This window comes from Rhinolophus sinicus, chromosome 18, assembly GCF_057876585.1.
Source record: "Rhinolophus sinicus isolate RSI-liver-muscle chromosome 18, RSI-T2T, whole genome shotgun sequence".
NCBI classification, from domain to species: domain Eukaryota; kingdom Metazoa; phylum Chordata; class Mammalia; order Chiroptera; family Rhinolophidae; genus Rhinolophus; species Rhinolophus sinicus.
The window spans coordinates 111053418-111079247 of NC_142518.1; the positions used below are offsets into that span (position 1 = coordinate 111053418).

Sequence of the window (25830 nt, forward strand, 5' to 3'; positions counted from 1 at the left end):
ACATAAAACTCAAAATTGAGAGAAGAATGTTGGTCGAAAAAATTAAAGGTAACCACTAGGACAAAGCCAGGTACACAACATCCAAATAACCAAGGGGAAACAAAAAAATGAAACTTGAAATATCCACACAAAAATAAAAAGGAAGGAAGGAAAAGAAACAAGGTTGCAGGGAAAATAGAAAATATAAAATAGGATGTCAATAAATTGTGATTTTCAATGGCTATATACCATGTTTTTAAGACTCAATACAGTAAATATGTCAGCCCTCTACATATTGACCTACAAATTCAATGAAACCCTAATTAAAAACTCAATAGGAATGTCTTCATGAATTTTAAAATAGCTGATTCCCAAAATTTATTTGGAAGAAAAAAATGCACAGAAAAATGCTAAGAAATTTTTGAGAAAGAATAATAAATATGGCCTTGGGACAATTGCCGATTTTAATGAAATTAAGTTAGAGTGTTTCCTTAGATACAACAATAAAGTCAAGACAGAATAAAGAACTAAATATAAGAATGAAACTATAAAAGTATTAGAAGGACACAATAGGATTTTTAAATAATCTTTGTGTGGAGAAGACCTTTCTAAAGACTGAAACCATAAAGCAAAAGATTTACATATTTTACTGCATAAAATGGTTTCAAACATTCTTATGGGGGGAAAATATAAAATTAAAAAGAATTAACATTTAAGTTTTGGTTCAAATACTTGCTTCTTAAAAATAAAATATCTCTGTTAACGTTTTTTTAAAAAGCAACAGATTGAGAAAGAGATTTGCGGTATCTCTAATAGATAAATAGCTCATCAACATAACATATAAAGAAGTCCTACAAATGAGAAGCTAAGAAGAAATAACCCAATATAAAAACAGTAAAGGACAGCAATAGACAACTCAGAAAGAACGGACTACAAGGATGAGGGTGTGGGGAAACGAGCACTCGCGTACTCTGCAAGTAGGAGGACACACAGGGTGGGGTTTTTTGAGCAATCAGCAATAGCGATGACAAATTTCAATGCACGTACCCGTTAACCAAGCAAGAACGTGAGTGCCTAGCCGCAATCAGGGACATTTGGAGCTCTCAGGACCTCGGCAGTTTTGACGATGCTCCTCAGTGTTTGAACTTAGGGTACAGTGTTGTGGAGATGATGCCACTGGGAGCCACGCTGATTCTTGGCAGACCGTCTCAAAGTCAGAGGGACAGCTCTCCAAGACTATATCATGGCCTTGAAGATGGGGACCTTCATACAGAAAGTCAGTGGCAGTACCCTCAAGTCAGGCTCCCCGGGAAAGCTGCAGGCCAGCATTGGGCTAATGCCACCTAAACAGCCACACGGGTCCTGATGTATAGAAGTTTCTAGAAAGAGAAAGGTCAGCGCAGAGATGCCATGCTGTGTCAGAGCCCTGTGCTCTCATCTCCTGAGAAGCCCACCTGAGGTCTGGGATGCTATGGGGTATGAGGAGGGGGACATCCCGCAACGTAAAATTCCAGCGTGGCTTTTTAAAGAGCGTGATAAAACGCACAAAACAAACTTTGCCATTGTGACTATTTTAAAGTGTGTGAATCCGTTAACCCTTTACTACCTTCATCACAGTGTGCAACAACCACCACAATGTCTAGTTCCCTAACTTTTTGATACCCCAAAAGTATACCCACTTAGAGAGACAGTCCTCTTTGAATAACACTAGGGAAGATATAAATAAATTAAATGATTTTGAATAATGTCCTACACGCAAGTGAGAAATGTTCAGAATCCGTTGAATGAGGAATGCAGAAGAAGCCGCAAGGAGGGAGTCGCGCGCGCTGAGGAGGCCGGAGGTGCGGAGGGATTTGCACGTGCAAGTCACTGCCGCCGCACTGCGCAGAAAGTCGTGCGCGCTGAGAGCCACGATGCGGAGGGATCCGCACGTGGAGGTCACTGGAAGCGGCACTGCGTACGTGCGGAGGGAGCGTGGAGCGGAGGGATCTGTGCGTGGGGTTTATTAGACGGACTGCAAAGCGCCCTTTCCGGCACTTGCTCCTGGGAGACCAAAGCGATCGCAGCTATGTCCGACTCTGAGGCGAACACCGCCATGGCCTACGAAACCATGCCTGACGCGTTGACTCTTCAGGTTCTGCGGGACTTGGCCAATCGCCTGCGCATCCACTCCATCAGGGCCACATGCGCCTTGAGCTCTGGGTAAGGTCCCCTGGTCGAAGCCCACGTGGTGCCAATCGCCATCCCCGGCAGCAATGGCGGGGGTGTGAGGTAAATTAGGGAGCCAAGGGGCTGGATGGGCTTGGTCGTAGAGGCCTGGTTTAGGGCCACTGGGGGCTTGGCTGCCACCCACAGACGCCATGCAGGCATAGTCTCCGTTGGCGGCCGGCCGCGTGCTCAGGCGCCGGTCGCTTCGGGTTCCCGCTTCGTGATCCCGCTTGGTGATCCCGCTTGGTGATCCCGCTTGGTGATCCCGCTTCGTGATCCCGCTTCGTGATCCCGCTTCGTGATCCCCCTTCGTGATCCGGCTGAAACCGGTGGCCCCCAGAACCGACGTGAGCCGGCGGGGCGGGCTGACTGGACGTGGGCGGGCGGAAGCGGTTCTGGGGTTTGGATCAGGCTGATGTTGGAGCAGGAGGGTTCAGGGCTTTCTTTATAAGCGGTTGCTGTCGATGGTTAGAAACCCAGAACATGGAAGTTTAAGGAAATAAAACCTAAAGGTGGGCTCTTGGGTCTGCTTGTGATTTGATGAGGATTTTTGCCTTAATATTCATAAGAGATGTTAGCAGTTTTTTTGTGAGGTATTTGTCGGTTTTAGTCTAAGGGCAATGCTGGCTTCAGAATGAGTTTCGAAGTATTTCCCTTCACTTTTTTAGAAGAGTTTGAGGATTAATGTTAATTCTTTAAATATTTGGTAGGATTCACCAGTAACACCATCACATCCCGTTTTTCTTTGTCGGAGGTTTTTGACTATTGATTCAATCTCCTCATTAGTTACGGGTTTATTCTGATTTGTCTGTTTCTTCGTGATTCAGCCTTAGGTTTTCTGTTGCTAGAAATTTCTTATACATTAGCCCATTTGTTGACATACAGTTGTTCATAGTGTTTTTTATAGTCTTTTATTTCTGTAGACTCGGTAGTAATGTCCTTATTTTCATTTCTGAAATGAAACTAGAAATTTCAAATCTGACTTAATAAATTTAGTAATTTCTTTTCTCTTTTCTACTTAGTTAATCTAGCTAAAAGTTTGTTAATTTTGTTAATCTTTTCAAAGAACCAACTTTTGTTTTTGATTTTTTTCTGTTTTTCTAGTCTCTATTTTATTTATTTACACTCTAATTTTTATTATTTTCTTTCTCGTAGCTTTGGGTTTAGTTCTTTTTCTAGTTCAGAAGTGGTAAAGTTAGGTTTTTGATTTAAGATCTTTCTTAATGTAAGCATTTGCACCTATAAATTTCCCTCCCAGTACTACTTTTGCTATATTTTATAAATTTTGGTATGTTGTATTTTCATTTGTCTTTGAGTAGTTTCTAATTTCTCTTGTACTTTCTCCTCTTTGGTCCATTGGTTGTTTAAGACATGCCTATTTTGTTTTGTTTTGTTTTGTTTTTACACTTTCATTTTGCTCCCTTCACCTTCAAAATTAATAATGGTTTACATTTTCTCAAGGGATCGGTAATAGCTTTTAAATCCAGATCATCCTCTTAGGGAATACTTGCAAGACAAGAGGTTTAAGTCTCCATTTTCTATAGTGTGAAACTTGAGAGATTATTAATACATGTGAGCTGGGCCTAAAATCCTACGCTTCCAACGGTCGGGACAGGGCTCTAGGGAATTGGTTTTGTTCCCTTTCCGTTCTTAATTAATGAGGGATTGGCTGGACATGCATGCAGGCTTTCTAAGAACAGCGGTTATTTTGGCATTCAATAAGAGCCTTCAGTTACTCCACCATGAAAAACTTCTCGGTCTCACCATTCACTTCCTAAAAGAAATGTATTTTAGGTAGTAGAATGGGATCATCATGGTATTTTTTTTTTCATTTCCCCCAGTTTTATTGAGGTATCACTGACACATAGTACTGGATAAGTTTAAGGGGTATGGCACAATGATTTGACTTACATATATTGTGAAATGAGCACCACAATAAATTCAGGTAACATCCATCATCTAATACAAATACAAGAAAAAGAAAAATTGTTTTTTTTCCTTTGTGATGAGAATTTAACTATTCTTAACCACTTTCAAATATACCTCACAGCAGTGTTAACTATAGTCATCAAGTTGTACATTACATCCCTGCTACTTATTTATCTTATAACTGGAAGTTTCTACCTTTTGACCACCTACCTCCAGTTCCCCTTCCCCCAACCCCCACCTCTGGTAACCACAAATCTGATGATCCCTTTTTTCATGTTTGGCGGGGGTTTTTTTTCTTTTGCCTTTTTTTTTTTTTTTTGTAGATTCCACATATAAGTGAGAGCGTACATTTGCCTTTCTATGTCTGATTTATTTCACTTAGCATAATGTCCTCAAGGTCCGTCCATGTCGTTGCAAATGTCAGAATTTCCTTCTTTTTCGTAGCTGAATAATAGTCCATTGTATACATGTACCACATCTTTATCCATTCTGTGGACACGTAGTTTGTTTCCATGTCTTGGCTGTTGTAAATAATGCTATGAACATAGGGGGTGCAGATATCTCTTCTACATAGTGTTTTCATTTCCTTTGGATATATTACCAGAAGTGGAATTGATGGATCACATAGTAGTTCTGTTTTTAATTTTTTGAAGGTCCTCCATACTGTTTTCCATAGTGGTTGTACCAGTTTACGTTCCCACCAACAATTGAACAAGGGTTCTCTTTTCTCCACATCCTCACCAACGCTTATCTCTTGTTTTTTTTGATGATAGCCATTCTAACAGATAGGAAGTGATATCCCACTGTGGTTTTGATTTGCATTTCCTTGATTAGTGATATTGAGTATCTTTTCATGTACCTGTTGGCCATTTGAATATCCTCTTTGGGAAAATGTCTACTCAGGTCCATTAACCATTTTTTAATTGGATTTTTCTTTGTTGAGTTGTATGAGTTCTTTATATATTTTGGATATTAACCCTATATAAGATACATGGTTTGCAAATATTCTTTCCCATATGGTAGGTTGTCTTTTTCATTTTGTTGATGGTTTCCTTTGCAGTGCAGAAGCTTTTTAGTTTGCTATAGTCCCACGTGTTTTTTATTTTGTTACTTGAGCTTTAGGTGTCATATCCAAAAAATCATTACCAAGACCCATGTCAAGGAGCTTTTTTTCTGTTTTCTTCTAGGAATTTAATGGTTTCCAGTCTTACACTTAACTCTTAATCCATTTCAGGTTAATTTCTGCATACGCTAGGGGTCTAGTTTCATTTTTTCATGTGTGACTATACAATTTTCCCAGCACCGTTTATTAAAGAGACTGTTCTTTCTCCATTGAGTATTTTTGGTTCCCTTGTCAAATATTAGTTGACCATATATGCATTGGTTTCTTTTTGCTTCATGGCGTTTCTGATGAATGATATCACAGATGAATTCAAACAAGTGGAAGAATGTTCAAGTGCTTATGGTGACCTCGCCCCAAGTACATGGGCTCCATTGATAGAAGGGGACTGGTCTTGGAGGGCTTGCTCTCCACAGGGAGAGATGTTGTGAGGCTTAAAACATCCTTAAAAGTTATGGGCCTTGGGCTGCAGTGGCCCTATATCCCTTGCCCTTGGCTGGATTCTTCCAGGGCGGGGAGTACTGACGGCTGCTTCTGGTCTGAGGGGACCAAGTGCTGAGAAGCCTCCTCGTGCACCATGTCCCTGGTGAGTCGTTTACCTGTGAGAAGTGACCTATGCCATGACTGTCTTTCAGCCACCCCACATCATGCAGCAGTGCTGCTGAGATCATGTCCGTGCTGTTCTTCCACGTCATGAGATATAAGCAGACGGACCCAGAGAACCCGAACAATGACCGCTTCATCCTCTACAAGGTAAATCGGCACGGGAGCCCAGGGCCTGCTCAGATGCTTGCTTCTGAAACTCATTTTCAAAGCCACCATGTGGCAACAAGGCCTGAAAAGGGCTCTGTTGATCTTTTTGGTTCTTCTTTCTTTGCCTCATATCTTAGTGCATTTGGGCTGCTGTAACGAAACACCACAGACTGGGTGGTTTATAAACAATAGAAATGTATTTTTCACAGCTTTGGAAGCTGAAAGTCGAAGATCAAAACACCATCACAGTCACATTCTGGTGAGGGCCCCCTCCCTGGTGACATACTTCTCGTTGTATCCTCACATGGCAGGAGAAGTGGTGTCTCTAGGGCCTCTTTCACAAGGACACTAGTCTAGATTTTCAACATATGAATTTGGGGAGGACACAGACATTCAGATCATCGCATCTCATGAAGATCTAAAAGGTGTCCTGGTGAGCACTGCTCAGTGGGAATGGTGACTTATGGCAGCAGGCCGCCCTTCCTTTCCTTCGCTGGTGCTCGCCTCACACCACTACCTCTAAAGCCCCCCATGGCAGGGCGTGCTCCTCCCATCCTCTGCCACCTGGATAGAGGTAGACAGCAGCAGATTTGACTTGCTGAGCGCGAGGAAAACTGAGCTGGATTTGGAGGGACACCCCCCCCTGTCAGTCAGTTTTCTCTATTTCTCTGCAGATCTGACTTGACATCAATGTGAGACTTTCTCATTACACTAGGATATGGCGGCAGTTACCTCATGACATTGGGGGATGGGACAGAAAAGGAATGTTAAAAGCAAGGTCAATCTAGAAGAATGAGCAGCTCTTTTAATGCTATCAGAAACTTGACTGTGTCCTGATGAAATCATTTAAAACTCAACTAGTAGAGTGCCACGTATAAATAGAAACCCCACATCTGGGCAGCAGGAAGTAGTTTAAAGACAGTCAGAATACGGAACTGGTCAGAGTACCTGGGGTCATAGTGACGACTTTTGTCTTGGTGTCTGAAACATAATCTCAAATGAGGTTTGGCATAAGATAAATAAAATAGGTGAGTATGTGTATAGAAAGAAATGAAGCAAGGGGTCCATTAGTAATAGTTGGTGAACCTAGGTGAAGGGTATATGGGATTTCATTGCACTGTTCTTACAACTTGCTTATGAGTTTGAACCCCTTATAATAAAAATCTGATAAATATGGATGTACAAACACAGTATGAGTGTTCAGATCTCCAGTTTAGAAAAAGGAAAGGTGCCTAGACTATCCCATAGCTGTTGCTATCCTAGCAAATCGTCGGAGTCCCTTGGAGGGATAAAGAGGCTTTCTGGCACACAGCAGGCTGGCCACTGTTCAGCTGTCAGAACTCGTGTTCATCAGATTTAAGCAGCAGATAAAATGGGTAGAAAATAGAAAACATGGGAGCGTGGCCCATCCTGGCTTTGGCTGGGAGTGGAGTAAATGGACTCACTGGAGGCAGAAGAGCCAGGGTCATCATGGTCGGTGCTCCTGGGACACGAGTGTCTTACGCAGACAACTGCTAACATCTGGCAGTGTCGCTGTGAGGTGCTTGGATTCCCTTAGAGCCCTCATGGTGCTGAAGGCTTGCAGGGGAGGGGTCCTTGTGATGCCCCCATCCCCCTACCCAGGTCTTTGTTTTTGTTTTATCAACTCTTTCATTTTCTCCAGCCAAGCCGGCCTGGAAAATAACCAAAAGGCCTTTCTGGAAACTTGTTCTTGAAGTGGACTTTGTGCTGGAACAAAAATGAGAACGTGGAAAAGAACTCTTTCTTTTCTGGGTGCCCATGGCACCTTGTACACATCTTTGTTCTAGCCCTGGCCCCCCTCAATTGTGAGTGCCTCCCTCCACAGCATAAGAGTTCTTGGAGAAGAGAAGGGACCCCATGTGGGAGCACTTCTACCATGCCAGCATCGTGCTGGAGCCATAACAGGCTTCTCAGTAAATCTTACGGCCTCCTGCTGCCCGAGGAGGGCTCTCGTGTCCATCACACCCGTACAGTGCAGCCTTGGAGAGGAGGTTTCACTTGCCCCTGCTTTAAAGCCAAAGAGAAGCAGAGTTGGTCTGAGTGCCCAGACTTAGTCCAAGGGTCTGCAAGGCGACTGGGAGCCAGAGCTCGTTACAGAAATAAGGTAGGAGCCGTGGGGAGGAGGAGAGAGCTACTATGTCATCCGGAGAGATTTCAGTGGGGTAGTTCCGTGGGCATAGAGATACAAAACGGACAGGGAGTCTCGGGGCAGAAAGCCTGTGAAGAAAGCTAGGGAAGCTCAAGAGCCCCGGGAGGAGCAGAGGAATAGGGTAGAGCAGGATGGGAGAGGAATCTGAGACTAACAAGTACCCATCCGTGGCAGTGACAGCACACACCGGCCTCTGCTTCAAAGGAGCTGCCATTTGAATGGAGCGGGCGGACAAGAAACAAACCTATAAATAGATGGCTAGCATGTCAGACGGGGCTGAGCATCCTGCACGCAAGGGAAGTGGAGGGGTGGGGGATACTAGATGAAGGAGATGGTGCCGGAAGCCCTTGATGTGGACATTCAAGCAGAGATTTGGAAGGAGTAAGGGAGTAAGCTGTGTGCTCCTTCAGGCTCGAGCACTGAACATTTGGGGAAGGAACTGCACATGCTAAGGCCCCAAGGCAGGCGTGTTCCCAGTACGTTCAGGGGCAGCAAGGAGGCCAGGGTACCCGGAGTGGTGGGAGGGAGTAGAAGGTGATGGGGGTCAGAGTGGACAGGCCAGTGCAAGAACTTGGGCTCTACTTGGCACAAGATGGCAACACCTTGGACAGTTCTTGGCAGAGAGTGATGAAGAGGCTTAGGTTTTAACAGGTTCTTCTGGCTACTGTTGAGAATGGCTGTGGAGGAGCAGGGAGGCACTGCAGTAACTGCAGGGCAGAGATGTTTGTGGCCAGGCCAAGATGGCAGCAGTGGAATTGATGAATAAGTTCAGTGTGTCTTAAGAACCTGTGTTCCAAAAGATTGGTCACTTGGGTTGTGCATGGCTGGATAAAAGGCCTTGTGAAGTGGCCAGGCTCATGCTTCAGTTTTCTGCTTTGCTCCTGGGCTCTGTTTAGGCGACCATGTGGAGGAAAAGCCTCCTCCTGTGTCCACAAAGCTCCAGTTGCCCTTGCCATGCTGTGTCGATTTCCTGCAGCTCCCACATTTGTGATGTTGGTCTGAGACATGGGGTGCATGTGGGTGTAGTGACGAGGAAGGCACTGCACAGGGTAGGAGGGGCCGTTCTGAGGAGCTGCCTGTGCTCCCTGCCAAAAGTCATCCTGCTACTCAGCTTGCTGATACCATGTCCTGCAGGTACCCCTAGGTTCACTTGGCCCTTTCTCTTCCAGAGACTGCCGTTTGTTGACACAACAACCGGCTCACTTGGACAAGGCCTGGGGGCCGCGTGTGGGATGGCTTATACTGGCAGGTACTTTGACAAGGCCAGGTAAGGCGCTTACCCAGAAACCACTTGACTACTGTCCCCACCATACCCCTCCCCGGGTGTTTTGGCTTTATTTATGGCTTATTAGTTTGGGAAGAAAGTGATTGTTTTAAAAGCTCAGATTACCAAGTGTTCAAGCAGTAAAGAAAGCGTGTTTCTGGAAGACTGTTCTTGCATTTCTGGTTGGGTTCTAAGTGCTGCCTGCATATAGAAACTGGTTTATTAGGACTCTAGTCTTTCCTTAGAGACATCTTCCTGTTTTCCATCTGGGTGAGCTGGACAGATGGCACATTGGCCTTTGCATTGAAGACCCTAAATATTAATAATCAAGAGTCTCTTTTCTGGAGTGGTTTCACCTTCCTGAAGACAGGCAGATCAGTGCCTTTCTTACAGGGTCATGGACCCAGCCACTGCGGATAGGGGAGCAAGGCAGGGGCGGGCGGCTAAGGAGGGGCCCAAGGTTGGCGTGGTAGCATGCACGTTCTACTCCACGACTTCCTAGGCGGACCCGGAGTCCAGAGCTCCTCAGTCCCTGGTTCCAGCCTAGGCGACCTAGCTGGAGGCAATTCCTGCTTCCTCCACTGCTCGGGCCGCTGCCTCGCTCCTTTTCCAATAAGTCTCTTAACATTGTCACCTGTCGTCGTTGCTGCTCTTAGTCCCTATCCTGCAGTTAATCACTGTTTCAGAACTTCACTTACAGCCTTTCTGTGGGGTCTGGGTTGTGCTTCACTGATACGTTTCATGCTTTTGCTACAGAGGAGTTTACCATTTAGAACAGAACATATGCTCCTGAGGTAGACTGTTTTGATTGTTACGAGTGTAACTTTGTAAAATCAGGAGTAGAAGGTGGCAGTGCTTAAAATGGAGCTTACCAAGGATGTAAAGGTTTGGGTATTTAAGGGAGCTGCTTTCTCCCCATCCCTCCTTGTTTATTGAGCCCAGAGAAGTGGAACAAGAACCTAGAAATAGACTTTACAACTGGAATGAGAAAACTAGCTAGCCACAGGTGAATCCCATCTCATGAGGCCCAAGCTTTTTTAAAATATTTTTTTAATTTTTCAATTACAATTGACATACTTTTTTTTTTAGTTTCAGGTGTACAACATAGTGATTAGACATTTAAATAACTTACATGGTGATCGCCCTGATAAGTCTCATACCCATCTGACTCCATACATAGTTATTACAATATTATTAACTACATTCCCTCTCCTGTACTTGACATCCCTGTGACTATTTTTACAACTAGCAATTTGCACATCTTCATCCATCCCCCCTTTTCACCTGTTCCCCCAACCCCCTCCCATCTGGCAACCATCAGTTCTCTATATCTGTGAGTCTGTTTGTGTTTTATTCTTTTATTCTTTAGATTCCACATATAAGTGAGATCATATGGTATTTGTCTTGCTCTGTTTGACTTATTTTATTTAGCATAATGTTCTCTAGGTCCATCCATGTTGTTGCAGATGGCAAGATTTCACTTTTTTTATGGCCAATAATATTCCGTAGTATATATGTACCACATGTTCTTTATCCAGTCTTCTGTTGATGGGCACATAGGTTGCTTCCATGTCTTGTCTATTGTAAATAGCACTGCAGTGAACATAGGGATGATACGTCTTTTCAAATTAGTGTTTTGGGTTTCTTCAGATAAATAAATACCCAGGAGTGGAATTGTTGGGTCCTTCTTTGTCTCTTGTTATAGCCTTTGTTTTAAAGTCTATTTTGTCTGATGTAAATATTGCTACCCCAGCTTTCTTTTTTTCCATTTGCATGAAATATCTCTCTCCATCCCTTCACTTTCAGTCTGTGTGTGTCTCAATCTGAAGTGGGTCTTTTGTAGGCAGCATATGTAAGGGTCTTCTTTTCTTATCCTTTCAGCCACCCTTTGTCTTTTTGATTGGAGCATTTAATCCATTTATATTTAAAGTAATTGTTGATAGCTGTGTAGCTACTGTGTTTCCCTGAAAATAAAACCTAGCCAGACAATCAGCTCTAATGCATCTTTTGGAACAAAAATTCACATAAGACCGGGTCTTGTATAAGACTGGGTCTTATATAATGCAAGACCCGGTCTCACATTATATAAGACCCAGTCTTATATAAGACCCACTCTTATACTATATATTATATATATCATGTAAGAGTGGGTCTTATATAAGAGTGGGTCTTATATTAATTTTTGCTCCAGAAGACACATTACAGCTGATTGTCTGGCTAGGTCTTATTTTTGGGGAAACATGGTATTGCCATTTTATTACTCAGAATTTTTTTTTTTTCTTAAGTCCCTCTAACATTCCTTGTCGTACTGGTTTGGTGGTGATGAACTCCTTTCACTTTTTCTTGTCTGGGAGGCCAAAGCTTTTAAAGCTGTGTTTCCTCAGATGTTGAGTTTGCACAGGGTTGAGGAAAATACTCTTAAGAGTCTGATGACCTGAAGCAGCTGCCTCGGTCTCTTTCTCAGTTTCTCTGCATGAAATGTATTTGCTCGAATGTCCCCAAAGAGCCCCAAGCAGGGTCCTAACCTTCTCTTGGCTTGTCCCAGCTACCGAGTGTTCTGCCTCGTGGGAGATGGCGAGTCTTCGGAAGGCTGCGTTTGGGAGGCGTTGGCCTTCGCTTCCCACTACAATCTGGACAATCTCGTGGCCATCTTTGATGTGAACCGCCTGGGCCACAGTGGCACCTTGCCTCTCGAGCACTGCATGGACATGTATCAGAAGCGCTGTGAAGCCTTTGGGTAACTGTGTCCTGTTTCATGTCACGACTTTTGGCCCATCTCCCCTTCACCTTGTAACTTAGCCTCCTCCTTGGTTGACAGGTGGAATACTTTCATGGTCGATGGCCGCGACGTGGAGGCTCTGTGCCAGGTGTTCTGGCAAGCAACTCAAGTGAAGAACAAACCCACTGCTATAATTGCCAAGACCTTCAAGGGCCGTGGCATTCCAAGTAAACAAGTGTTTCTTTTCTACTGGGGGTTCTTAAAAACACCTATCTGCTCAGGAGACTCAGGCTGGGCGGGGCAGACAACTGGCTTAGTGCACAGTGACTATGCCTGAAATACGTGCCGGAGGCACTCGCTCTCCTTGGCTTTGATCATGTGTCTGGTTAGAGTTGGGCGAAGTGCAGAGCCCCAGCGAGTGGGCAGTGGTTTTTCGCCTGCACTAGATTGGCTAGGAGGCTCGTCCATCAGTTAGAGGACCAGCAGGGAACGCTCTCCATAGGAGTGCAGCCTGAGAAGCTGCTGCGACACGCATGTGCAGACGCGTTAAGGGTGCACACACCCACGCCTCCACTCAGGGAGAACATGCCGGCAACTAGTCAAGTGGTGCATCCGGGAAAGGCAGCTGTGGGACTGATGGCCTGGGGAAGGAGGGTATTTTAAAAGGGGCTCTTAAGAAGGAGGGGGTCTTCTTACAGATTTCAAAGCTGACACCTGAAGTTGTTCATCTCAAGTATAAAGAGTTGCAAAGGGTGTGATTCCTGTTGTGTTTTAATATTGACATCTTAGAATAAAACTGTTCTATGACTCCTCCCCAAAAGACAGTCTTACTCTGGCGCACCCAGTTCAGGAAAGGAGCACTTGACCGACTTTCTCCCGGCAGAAACCTGCGTATCATCCTTGCCTCTCCCTTATATGCCCCCTGCACACACATCCAGTCTACTGTTAATTCTAACTGATTCTCTCTCTAAAGCATATCTCAAATCTGTTCGCTCCTCTCCATCTCTCCCTCTTGTTGCAGGTGTTGAAGATGCAGAAAATTGGCATGGAAAGCCAATGCCAAAAGAAAGAGCAGATGCAATTATCAAACTTATCGAGAGCCAGATACAGACCAACATGAATCTGGAACCAAAACCCCCTATTGAAGATGCACCTGAAGTCAACATCACGAACATAGAAATGACCTCTCCACCTTCTTACAAAATCGGTGACAAGGTAGGCTGACTGCTTTGTTCTCTGCTTTCTTCTAAATCCACAGGAAAGAAAGGGGTTTTTTTTAATCATTTTTATATCCTGCCTTCTGATATATTACAGCAGACCCAAAATAGGCAGGGTCTTCAGGACCTAAGGAAGCAAGGTGGTGAGCTGGGAGGAAAAACATTTTCTGGCCCTTCTTTATTTTCCTTATTTATTTGGGGACATTCTGAGTGTTGTTATGTTTTCTTAGCCTGGTAATATGGGTTAAAATTGTAATACTCGAGATTAGAAAACAAAAAGCAGATGAAAGGAGTTAATAAGGAAAATGCTCATATTAATGAAGGGTATTTTGGCAATATGTGTTAACACTTCAACTGTTCACACCCTTCAAACTAGCAGTGCAATTCAAGGACTTTATCCTACAGAAATACCTGTGCAAATGTGCAGAGATGTCTATCAGAATGAATGTTGATTGCGCCATTGGTTTTGATGACAAAATTGGAAACAACCCAGTAAAAAGCTAAGAGCTTGCCCAAATTATTATTTTTTTTTAAGTTGCAAAGCAACATAGAGTATAATTTTATTTTTGTGTGGAAAATCTTAAAGAGGTGTCATATTTTTAAAGGGCATTGAAAAGTATACTTGGAGAAATGACACGTAATTGAAGTGGTTTTTCTCTAGAAGGTGGGATTATGGGAACTTTTCATATTTTAAAAGAAGTCTATGTATTTTATGAATAGAAAAAATTAAGGAAGTAGGTCAGTTCATAAAAAAAAAATAATGGATTACAAAACAAGTCACATTAATACATAAATCTAAGAGTTGGCACTCCGAATTACCAACCAGCAGACAAGCCATTAGCTAGTCTACTTAAAAAGATAAAAACCATAAAGGTATAAAATTAGTCATTACAAAAGATAAACCACAGATGTGGAGAACATTCAGAAAATTATGGTAATTGATATGAAAACCTGTAAAAACAATGGACCATTTTGTAAGAATACATAAAACACCCAAATTGACTTGAAAAGATACAAAACACTTAAGTAGATCAACAGCCATAGGAGAAAACTGCCAAAGAATTACACCTCCAAAGTGCCAGCCAGGCTCACCAAGTTACAAGAGTGACTGACTTTTAACCTCCAAGGGATGGGTAATTCCTAGGTTATCTCAAACCTTCTTGAATATAGAGAAAGACAAGCACGTCGTTCCAATTCATTTATGAAGCCAAGATGTGACAAAGCTAGACCAAAGGAAGAACTCCAGACCAGCCTCACTTATGACTGTTAATGTAAAAATTTTGAATAAGATAGTCACTAATCAACTCCATTAGTTCATTCAAAGAAGTACATGAATTAGTGTCGTTCTAATTAGTAATGTGGATAATTTATCAATATTTGGGAGGGGAAGTTATTATTTTGATACTTGGGAAACAGAAGGAGTTCATAAAATTCATTCATTCCTGTTGTTTTAAAAAAAAACAACATCTTAGTAAAACAAACTAGGATTGGTGAAACACTACAAATTGATTTCTGAATGTAGATATCTTAAACCTGGAGCCTTCTTCATACCGCATGGTAAAAATGTTTCATTAACCTGGCAGAGAGTCAGCCACACTCTGGAAGTACTAGTTAAATAACAATAAATGCAGTTAAATAACAGAATAAAAGACTCAGTCCGGCCGAGAAGGCAAGCCTATCATCACTGTAGGTGACAGAATTGTATGTCTTGAAAACTGAAGAGAATCAACCAGAAATGGTTAGAAATAAGATGAGTCCAGAAAGAGAGCTTGTACCAAAACTAATATACAAGGAGTAATTCCCTTCTTGTATTAGGTTGGTGCAAAAGTAATAGTGGTTTTTGCCATTTTTTTTAAACCTTTTAAACCGCAATTTCTTTTGCACCAACCTAATATTAACAAAATGGAGAGGTGATCCTTTTAATGATGACAGTAAAAAACTTAAACTAAACTAAAAATAAACTTAAATATCTTTATTAGAGATCTTTATTAAGATGCTTATAAAACGATAGCCCTAAAAGAAATCTGTGTGCCTTGTACATAGGATATTCTCACCAACTATTTCTGTGTAGATCATTCCTGAAAGGATGCTGCATAAACCTGTCATTTCCACTTACCTCCGGGGAGGGTAACTGGGTGGCTGGGGGACAGGAGAGCAGGAGGAAGATGGCCTCTTCACTTGATACCATTTCATAATTTGAATTTTGTACTGTCTACATGAATTGCCTATTTTTAAAAATATTTTTGAGTGGATGAATAACAAAGATAAATGAAGAGGCAAACCTTGTTGTTTTTTATAACAGCTTTATTGAGGTATAACTCACTATAGAATCCATCCATGTAAAGTGTACAGTTCAGTGGTTTTTAGCATATTTACAGAATTGTGCAGCCATCCCCACACACAGTCTTATATCATTTCCATCACCCCAAAAGATACCCCTTAACCCATTAGCAGTCACTGTTCATTGCCACCCATCCCCTGGTAACCGGTCATCTACTTTCTGTCTCTGTGGATTTGCCTATTCCAAACATTTCATATAAATGGGATCATATAATACGTGAACTTTTGTGTCTGGCTTCCTTCACTCAGCACAGTGTCCACGAGGTTCATCCATGTTGTGGCATGTACAGTACTTCATTTTATGGACGTATCATACATTTTGTTTATCCATTCATCCATTGATGGACATTTGGGTTGTTTCTACCTTTTGGCTATTGTGAATCATGCTACTTTGAACGTTTGTATACAGGTGTTATATAGATGTATTTGTCTCTTGGGTGTATACCTATGAGTAGAATTACTGGGTCACATGGTAATTCCATGTTTAACATTTTGAAGAAATGTCAAACCTTGTTTTTCAATAGAAAAAAATATTGTAAAGATTTCAGTTCTCCCTGAGATTCATAAATTCAGTCCAGTCGCAAACAACATTCTAGTGGAATTCTTTATTATTGATATTAGTATTCTCAAGTTCTACATTTTAATTTTTTTCAGTGAGTATTAATCAGTTTTAGAGCTAAAAAGTCACAGACATTTGCGTTTTGGGAAATTTAAATTTTTAATAAACTATATGAATGGTACAAAAGAATCAATTTGTGTTTGAGAAATTGATACCAAGTGAGCCAAGTGTAGATTTAAGTGGGCTAGCAGTCCATTTTTATGACCCTAAAGGAGATAATTGCTGAATCACAAATTTGCCTTCTTTATTAAGACAGATGATAATTAATACCTCGTGCATTACTGGAGGGATTGCAAACTGGTGCAGACACTATGGAAAACAATGTGGAGGTTCCTCAAAAAATTAAAAATAAAACTACCTCATGACCCAGCAATTCCATATCTGGGCATTTATCTGAAGAAACAAAAATACTAATTCGAAAAGATACATGCACCACTGTGTTCCCTAAAGCGCTGTTTACAAGAACCAAGATATGGAAACAACCTAAGTGCCCATCAATAAACGATTAGATAAAGAAGAGGTGGCACATATACACAATGGAGTATTACTCTGCCATAAAAAAGAATGACCATTTGCGACAACACAGATGGATCTAGAGGGTATTATGTTAAGTGAAATAAGTCAGACTGAGAAAGACAAATACCATATGATCACTCTTATATGTAGAATCTAAAGAACAAAATAAATGAACAAACAAAACAGAAATAAACTCATAGACACAGAGAACAAACTGATGGTTGCCAGATGGGAGGGGTGTTGGGGAATGGGTGTGAAAAATGAAGGGATTAAGAAGTACAAATTGGTAGTTACAAAATAGTCACGGGGATGTAAAGTACAGCATAGGGAATATAGTCAATAATATGGTAACGACTATGTACGGTGCCAGGTGGGTACTAGACTAATTGGAAGGATCACTGCATAAATTATATAAATGTCTAATCGCTGTGCTGTACACCTGGAACTAATGTAATATCGAATGTCAACTGTAATTGAAAAATAATAATAAAGATAGATGACAACTTGTAATTCTATAAAATATCACCTTCCTTTTCAATCTATTTTTGAAAAAACTCTACTGTTTGACTTTTCCAGGTAGCTACTCGGAAAGCGTGTGGTTTGGCTCTGGCTAAGCTGGGCCACGCGAATGATAGAGTCATCGTGCTGGACAGTGACACCAAGAACTCCACCTTCTCCGAGATATTCAAGAAGGAGCACCCCGAGCGCTTCATCGAGTGCTTTATCGCTGAGCAAAACATGGTATGAGCTGTGCGCATCCCTCTTTGATCTTCTCACTGATTAACAGTGGCCACCAGACACAGGAAGCCCAGCCGACCTCACAGTTTTTCTTTCCATTTATAAAAGCAAAGGAACTAGAGGGGGAAAACGTCTCCAGGGCAATGGGTATGGAGTAGCCAGGCAGAGTCTGAGGGGGGCTTCCAGGCCTGCTGGCAGGAGTGTTTCCTTGGGTATGTGCCTGGGGCTGGGGTGAGGCGTTGGTGGGATGCCGAGCAGTGGTTATCCAGGGAACCAGGCACTCTACACTGGCTAAGGGGAAAGGGGGGAGTTGGTGGGGATGGGGATGGGGTCCACGGTGTTCTGATTCACTTTCTTGGTGTTACAGGTGAGCGTGGCAATGGGGTGCACCGCCCATGATCGGACCATTGCTTTTGCTAGCACCTTCGCTGCCTTTCTGACTCGAGCTTTCGATCAGATCCGGATAGGGGCCATCTCTCAGTCCAACATCAACCTGATTGGCTCCCACTGCGGGATATCCATCGGTACGGGTTCTCAATGCCATTACCTGGGTAGCCTTTGTACTTTAGAGAAAGATTAGGGTGTGAGCAGTTCTCATTGTGCTCAGGGTTTTATAACAGTTGATTATCTGTAACTTTAAAGCCATATTGTGTTTTAAAAGTTCCAGATACTCTGGGTATCATTTGAGCAGATCTTCTGATATTACTGTGAAATGCCTACTCTTGTCATCATCGTTGAGAAGTAATGATCTGTCCTGAGTGCCCCTTACATGTCTAGCCACACACTGGGTATGAGTAGCCCTCCCCCCCCAGGCGTTACAGAACCCTTCCCTGCTCTCGGTGCGGTCGCCTTAGTCTTCAGGGGAGACCAGCAGCATGGGCACAGGGAAGTGAGGAGCTCAGCCCCTGCCCGGGCTCGTCCTGAGTGGAGCAGCCTGGGTGTGTGTCGTGGGACGCCTTGGGAGTCCTGATGCGAGGCTGGGGGAGATGCTGCTCTCTGGGCGTTAACCTGGCAGGACCAGCCAGGTGGGGACAGTGGGAAATGCAGAAGCCAGGAAGTGGGCTGAAACATGGTGTGTATTAGCAGGGGATAGAAAACAAGAGTGAATCTGACAAAGTCACGCTGCTGACAGACACAGGAGTCCGAAACTGCCTGGGGAACGTCAGGGAGTCATGTTCCTGAATGACAGAAGTGAGGACTCGGGAAAGACGAGGCGCTTGATGTGCCCGTGGAGGGGCAGGAGTCCTAGGTAGATGTGACAGCTTACATTTGCTGCGAGGACGCTGGACGGGAGGGAGGAGGGCTGGAAGTCCACATTTGAGAGTCATCCCTGGGACTCCCTGGGAGAACTAGACTGGCCAAGAAAGCTCTGGATGGGCCAGGTGGTGGGGGAGACAACAGTCTGAGGAGAGGGGAGGGCCACAGCATTTCAGGGCTGGCCTGGGCAGAGGGCCTAGGCTGGGATCTGGGGCTCTTTGCTTGGGGATGGGTACATTGAAAGTTTCAACGTAAGTCAGCTAAGTGGAGAAGTAGCTGTGGGTACATTCCAGAGGAGCTGAGAGTGCTGCAATGAGATAGTTGTCCCGGGCAAGGCAGTGTGCACCATGACAGCTCCCTTCCTAGCTGGAAGAGTTAGGCCGCCATGGTCTACATTGGGCTCTCTTCCCACAGCATTGCTGACCCAAAACTCTGTTCCCAAACACACACTAAGGCTCCCTTAGTTACAACAGTACCCCACGGGTACCCCCAAGGGATGTGAATGCTCAGCAACTTTGAAGGCCTTGAGAAGTGAATACGACCACTGCAATCTAAGTCCCCCAGCTTCTTGGTGGAGAAGCTGGAAGAGCAGAGGACAGAGCCTGAGGGACCCCTCCTAAGGAGGAGGGAATAGGGGCAAAGACTTGGTGGGGCCGACTCAGCCACTGAGGCCCCAGGAAAAGAGCATCGAGTCACCTCGGACAGCAGTGACCAGGTGCCAGAGGTTGGTGGCAGGGCCAGCAAGAGACCAATGCTTCGTCGATCTGCAAGGTCAATTAGGAGCTGAACGTGGAGTGTCACGGTGATGTCTTGAGGGAGACAGATGTATGGCAGGTCCTTATAATTATAAGGCATTATATTGACATAAGAATTGACCGTTTTGTAGGACTCCGCTTGCTAGAGAAGTTTTGCGGGCCTCCTGTGGCACTACGAGCTGTTGCTTATCCAGCAGAGGGCAACGTCCTAGCTTGGTCTTGCTCATGTTTTTTTGGGCCGTGGCTTTGTTTCCTCAGGTGAAAACAGCCCCTCCCAGATGGCCCTGGAGGATCTGGCCATGTTCCGCACCATTCCCAACTGCACCATTTTCTATCCAAGCGATGCCGTCTCCACGGAGCATGCAGTGTTCCTGGCGGCCAGTGCCAAGGTATTTCTAAGCGGTGCTGCTTCAGACAGAAATGCTTCTGAGCTCTGCTGCTAGCTTGGTACTGATGGTTGGATTTTTCCCATGTTTTTCTCAGCGTAAAGGTAATAGATACGCATTATAGAAAATTAGGTTGTAGGCTTTCTTTTAAAAATAGAACCATTACCCAAAAAAGGTGATTAAGCATATGGAACACGAGCACATTCAGAGACAGTGCCGAGGGATGCTGAACTGTTCAGCCCTCCTGCCCCGCCCCTTTTAAAGGTTTCCCCGAAAATAAGACCAGGTCTTATATTAACTTTTGCTCCAAAAGACGCATTAGGGCTTCTGTTCAGGGGGTGTCATCCTGAAAAATCATGCTAGGGCTTATTTTCCGGTTAGGTCTTATTTTCGGAGAAACACGGTATTAGTTGGAAATTGAGTTTGACTTTTTAAACTGTAGCTCTGGTTTTCGTTTATACCCTAGGGAGTGTGCTACATTCGGACCAGCCGACCTGAAACTGCTGTTATTTACACCCAACACGAAAATTTTGCGATTGGACAGGCCAAGGTAAGGCCTGAAGTTCTCCATTGTCTTCTAGTGTCATTTCATGTGCAGAGAACTGTTCTAAGCTAGCACTAGGTATCCCCACATTCAGTGCTCCATCCTTTCTTTGTTTCAGTTTTTTAAAAAAAACTGAAGTATGACCGTTGCCTGCTTTTCCTCAGGAAGGAACATTCTACCCATATCAGCCTGAACTGAACTTTAATCCTTTCCAAATGGAGTCTCTCTTTGTTGAACTCTTAAAGATAAAGCACTAACAACTTGAAGGCACTTGAGGTGCTTGGCTGTAAATTAACACAGCCTCAAGCTAAACAAGATAATAGAACCCATTTCAAAGGAATAATAGATGGGTTAGGTTCCAGTTTTGCATATCAAGGCCAGGAATAAAAGGGAACTGGAACCATCTTGCTGCTGGCCATTGTGTGGCCCTGAGAGGCTTTTGCACATTGGATTTGGCCTCACCTGCAGGCCTGCTGATAACGGCTGGCTGGCAGCACTGGGCACTTGTATCGCCTGTGTTCTCACAAAACCTTAGAAGCGCGGATTGTTAGCAGCCCTGCAGTGTAGATGAGGGTCGGAGGTAAGCAGCTTGTTCAGGCTTCATCGTGAGCAGCGAGACCAGGATTGAAGCCCAGGCAGCGACCAGGTGGCCTCCGTGTGCCTGCGCATCGGGGCTGTGCTGGTGGAGAAGCTGCAGTCTGTGCAGAAAATAATGGCTCTGCCCACCGCCTGGAGAGCAGGGCTCACAGGCGTTTGGGCGTGTTTGCTTCCTGCGTTTTTCTAGGCATGTGTGTATGTTCTACACAGTGGAGATTATACTGCATAGGAGAGCTTTATGTTCTGTAAGCAAAGATAGGGAGCCCTGGCCTTTCCCTGGCCCCACTTTTATCTTGTAAGCCTTTTAGAATGTCATTAATACTCAAACATGTGAAAGGCCAGTAGCCACTCTTGAAGAAGCAACCGGTGACATGACTTGATTGCTGAGGACTAGGCTGCTCCAGACTTGGGAGTTGCTAGTGCCCAGAATGGCTGTGTCCAAATGTGGAATGAGTTCAGTGCTGTAATAAAGCAGGTACATCCAGAACAGTCCACGGCCTGCCACTAAGGCAGCTGGCCAACACCGAATGGAAAAGCTGCAATCTTCACCTTCAGTGTTAACTACAGGTTCTATTGTTCTCTGTACTCCCACATTTAAACTCAAGGCCATATCTTTTTCTCTGGGGGAGCTTGGGGGGTCTCGATGATAGTCATACCTTCTGCAGAGCTTTCTCATGTCTCCTGTCGTCCCCCACCCCCACCCCCAGTATCTGCCCTGCCCTGATAAAATGAAGTAAATTTCCTGATGGTAAAGGACGTGAATTAAAGTGTATGATAATATGCATGGAATGGATAACTCAAGGGCTGCGTTTTGCAAAGGGGACATAGGGCTCTGTGTGTGTGTGTGTGTGTGTGTGTGTGTGTGTGTGTGTGTGTGTGTGTGCGTGTGTGTGTATGACAAAGCTAGGACTCGCAGAGAATGAAGTGGCTTAGAAGCCCTGAATATCTGTACTGTCAGCAATGGTTCTTAAGCTATAGGGAAACCTATACAGTGGGCTGAAATGACTAATTCCAGATGCCTCTGGTTGGGGAGCTTTGAGGAAACCAAACAGAAAGGCCAGGGGTCCCTGTCTTGGCTTACAGAACAGCAAGTGGTTGAGAGCGTGGGCTTTGACGTCAAATGGGCCTGGCTGCTAGTCTCAGCCCTGGCGAGGTCCTCCTGCTCTGATACGCACTTTCCTCAGCCGCAGAATGGGCCCACTTAGGATGGCACAGGCCTTAGAGGGCACTTGGGGCATGCACGGTGCTTGGCACAGAGCATGTCGCAAACGCCCCAGAGCGGTCCCTGTTCACATGTTGCTCAGTGGAGTCCAGTCTGTGTGTACGTCCCTGCAGATGTCCAAGCAGTCCAGAGATGGTGCCTTTGCAGCCCCCTCAATGGGTATGAGTCTGTGCCCTGGAGCACGTGGGCCAGACAGTTCACTTCACTTCTGGTCCTCTGCCTTTCAGACCCCAGTTTGAAATCCACCTTCTTTGTTAAAGGGTCATTGTGTGTATGGTTTGTATAAAAACTTAGTAATTTGGCACCGAAAATCATGAGGAAAGGTAGATGAATTTATAAAACAAACATGAAGTGGGGCTTATCAAAAAGAGTGTCCTTGTGCGTCACTGTGCTGAGTCAGTGTTTTTTGTAGTGAATTATGAAGGACGAGTCGGTAGCATCAGGGCAGAGCAGTGCATCCACTGTGAGGGCATTCTGGGCATAGTAACCACGCACTCTTGTTGGGTGTGCAACTTCAGGTCATCCGCCGCAGTGCTGATGACAAAGTCACAGTTATTGGAGCTGGAATCACTCTGCATGAAGTCTTAGCAGCTGCCGAGGAGCTTTCCAACCAAGGTGAGTTGGTTGGTGCTAAATGTTGAAGTTCCAGCTGGGGAGAGGTGGGACTTGGGCTGCTTCGTGTACCCCAACTGGTCTTTTGACCCTAAGTCTGCTTCATATGCCAAGCTGCTTGTTGCTGTTCTCCAGGTGTTTCTATCCGTGTCATCGACCTGTTCACTGTGAAACCCTTGGATTCTGCTACCATCATCGCTAACGCCAAATCCACTGGTGGCTACATCATCACCGTGGAGGATCACCACCCAGAAGGTAGGTCTTTTCTAAGTCTGCTTTGGTGGGACATGTTTCCATTTCCCTTGAGTGGAGGCACCCGTGCTCCTGGCCTTCACCTCCGGTCAACTCGTCGCCCCACAGCCTTTGTCACTGCTCTTTGTAAGTGTGTCACATTTAGGGGCCTCTTGCCCACCTACACTGGCTCCTAGAGGGTGGGGAGCCCAGAGTCATTTGTGTGTCCCTGGCATGGTGCATAGTGCCTGGTCCCTGGGCAGCTCAGTGGCAGCACAAAGGACTGTCTAACTTGGCACTCTGGGCACGGAGGGTCATGAAAAGCTTCACAGTTGTTGTTAAGTTTTGAATGACTAATAGTTTGCTCCTCCAGAAATGGGAATAGTGCCTTGCAAGCAGAGAACACAGCAAATGCAGAAAATGTGTGTCAAGTAGAGGGGTCTGGACAGTGTTTGGCTTGAGGTTAGGTGGGGCAGATGAGGGGATGAGGAGCTTCATGTGTTTCCTGTAAGGGGGCCCAAGAGCACAGCCGTGGTCCACAGTGAGTCTCTGGAAGCGCTCCCAGTGCCCTCAGGGCTGAGGTTGGTTACAGGGACAGGATACACGCCAGGCCCCGTGAGGACAGACGACACAGGTCAGGGGGAGAACCCCAGGCCTTAGGCTCCCTTTCTCCCTCCCTCCCGCCAGTGAAAAATGCATCACTGCACACCCAAGGAACCCAGTCAGCACCCAGCGCACCCCGGCTTTTATTGGGGGCTGGTCACATGGGCCCCCTGCGCCAGGCACACACCAAGTACCCAACTCCCAGAGGAAAGCAGGTGCTCCAGAAACCACCCTGTTGTGCAAATGGTCCAGGTGCGGGGACCGCCCTTATCAGTAGGGAAAGTGTCCTGTCGGCCTACGGGACATGCACCAACCAGCCACTACCTGGGCGCCACCCGAGGGCCACCTCTGCAAGTGGCCCTTCCGGAGCTGGCCGCCTCAGGCCTGCCAGTCGCTCTTTTCTGTACAGTTCCTTTGTTGGTTTTAATCGTTTTGGGCTTCCTGAGAGCTTTGAGAATCTGAACTCCGCAGACCCCTGCATCCATTGAGCCCGGGCTGAGAGAGTCCCTGCTGTAGGTGGCGCTGGGAGCAATTGGGAAACCCGCAGTTTCCAGTGAGAACGCTTCTGGCCAGTTAGGGAATGACTGCTTTTATGAATTGATAACTACCGTGTTTCCCTGAAAATAAGACCTGGTGTCTTATATTAATTTTTGCTCCGAAATATGCATTAGGGCTTATGTTCAGGGGATGTCATCCTGAAAAATCATGCTAGGGCTTATTTTCCGGTTAGGTCTTATTTTTGGGGAAAGAATGGTAGTAAAAAATATTTTTCCCTGGGAAGCAGCAAATTCAAAGGCCTCTATATCATGGGGCTTTAAGGCTGACCAGCTGCTTCCAGAACAGAGCCTAATGTTCCTTGCTTCTCCAGGTGGCATCGGGGAGGCCGTCTGCGCAGCTGTTTCCATGGAGCCTGACATCCGGGTCTGTCAGCTGGCAGTGCTAGGAATGCCTCGGGGTGGGCAAGCGAGTGAGCTGCTGGATATGTTTGGAATTAGTGCCAGACACGTTATAATGGCTGTGAAATGTATTTTAATGAACTAAAATGGCGGTTGGCTTTGGTCTTAAAAGACCAGCCTCTTGACCGTACCTTTATACTTGTTGCCAAACCATCATTTAAATCTATACTGTTTGTGCTTCTTAAAAGCAAACCAAGTTAACTACCTTCCTGTTAAGCCATAACTACATATACAAGTAACTCTTATCTTTTAGTCGTTAAAGTAGGTTATAAGATTTTAAGCAACAAAACAGCTAACAAAACAACCACCTAATATCAAGTTTTCTGATGAGACTACAGATATCTGGGCTGGGGAATCAACACAGGGTAACAGTTTCTTAAATGTGTATTTCCTCGTAAGTAAAGACAATGTGAACTGGAGGTTGCAGCCGCCTGGTGGCACAGCACTGTGGCACCATGCTGCATGCACACTGAGGTCCTGGGTGGGGAGTTTGTGTGTCACCATCCTACCTGCAGCTTCCCGGGTGCTGTGTGACTGCAGTTGCCCTGGGATTTCCTGTGGTGGGCGCCTTCCACTCCCCTCCTGCAGTGTAGAGGCTGTGCAGCAGTGAAAGCTCTTTAGGATATCCTGTCCTGGTGGCGATTGTTCTGTGAAGAGAGGATACAACTAGTTCTAGCCTCCACACCACACTTTTGTGAGATCTCAGAAATGTCTCCTTTGCCCGGTGACCAGACCAAACTGTTAGCTCGACTGTAGTCATGTACTGAAGATATTAGTTAATGTTCGTGTTAATAAAGCATTTTAAAAACCAGCTGCCTGATTCCATGTGTGCCTTGTGTGTGTGATTCTGTTTCTCCTTGATAAAATCATAAGTAAGGAAGGAGCTTCTATCTAAAACAGAAGGAGAAAAGGCCATGTCGCCCAACAGCAAACCCAGGAAAGGACACTGGGCAGGAGATGCACCACTAGAGGAGGACAGTGTGTGGCCTGAAAAGCCGTCCCTGAGCTGATTCATATAAGCTGTGAACACATAAATCATGTGGCTGGAATATAAGAAAAAAGGACCAGCCAGATAAAAATGGGTCCAAACTTCAA

The 25830-nt window shown here is 44.8% G+C and overlaps 1 protein-coding gene across 2 annotated transcripts; it reads left to right on the top strand.

Moving 5' to 3' along the window:
- Positions 1–2047: 2047 nt before the first annotated feature.
- Positions 2048–25458, top strand: TKTL1 (transketolase like 1). Of its 2 annotated transcripts, none has more exons than XM_088795266.1 (13): positions 2048–2181; positions 5872–5989; positions 9329–9426; positions 11969–12160; positions 12242–12369; positions 13164–13357; positions 17411–17575; positions 17940–18096; positions 19843–19973; positions 20437–20520; positions 22852–22948; positions 23081–23200; positions 24648–25458. In XM_088795266.1, the coding sequence occupies exons 1-13, from the start codon at positions 2048–2050 to the stop codon at positions 24818–24820; spliced, it is 1791 nt and encodes a 596-aa protein (XP_088651392.1). In that variant the 3' UTR covers positions 24821–25458. The 2 variants fall into 2 exon arrangements, with proteins under 2 accessions (XP_088651392.1, XP_088651391.1); XM_088795265.1 differs by lacking the exon at positions 2048–2181 and adding an exon at positions 6528–6634 and having other exon boundaries at positions 5891–5989; positions 9331–9426.
- The last annotated feature ends 372 nt before the right edge of the window (positions 25459–25830 follow it).

Coding starts and splice junctions, on each gene's coding strand:
- TKTL1 (XM_088795266.1), top strand. CDS start 2,048: ATGTCCGACTCTGAGGCGAACACCGCCATGGCCTACGAAACCATGCCT. Junction 2,182..5,871: donor ACATGCGCCTTGAGCTCTGG/GTAAGGTCCCCT, acceptor ACTGTCTTTCAG/CCACCCCACATCATGCAGCA. Junction 23,201..24,647: donor GGAGGATCACCACCCAGAAG/GTAGGTCTTTTC, acceptor TTGCTTCTCCAG/GTGGCATCGGGGAGGCCGTC.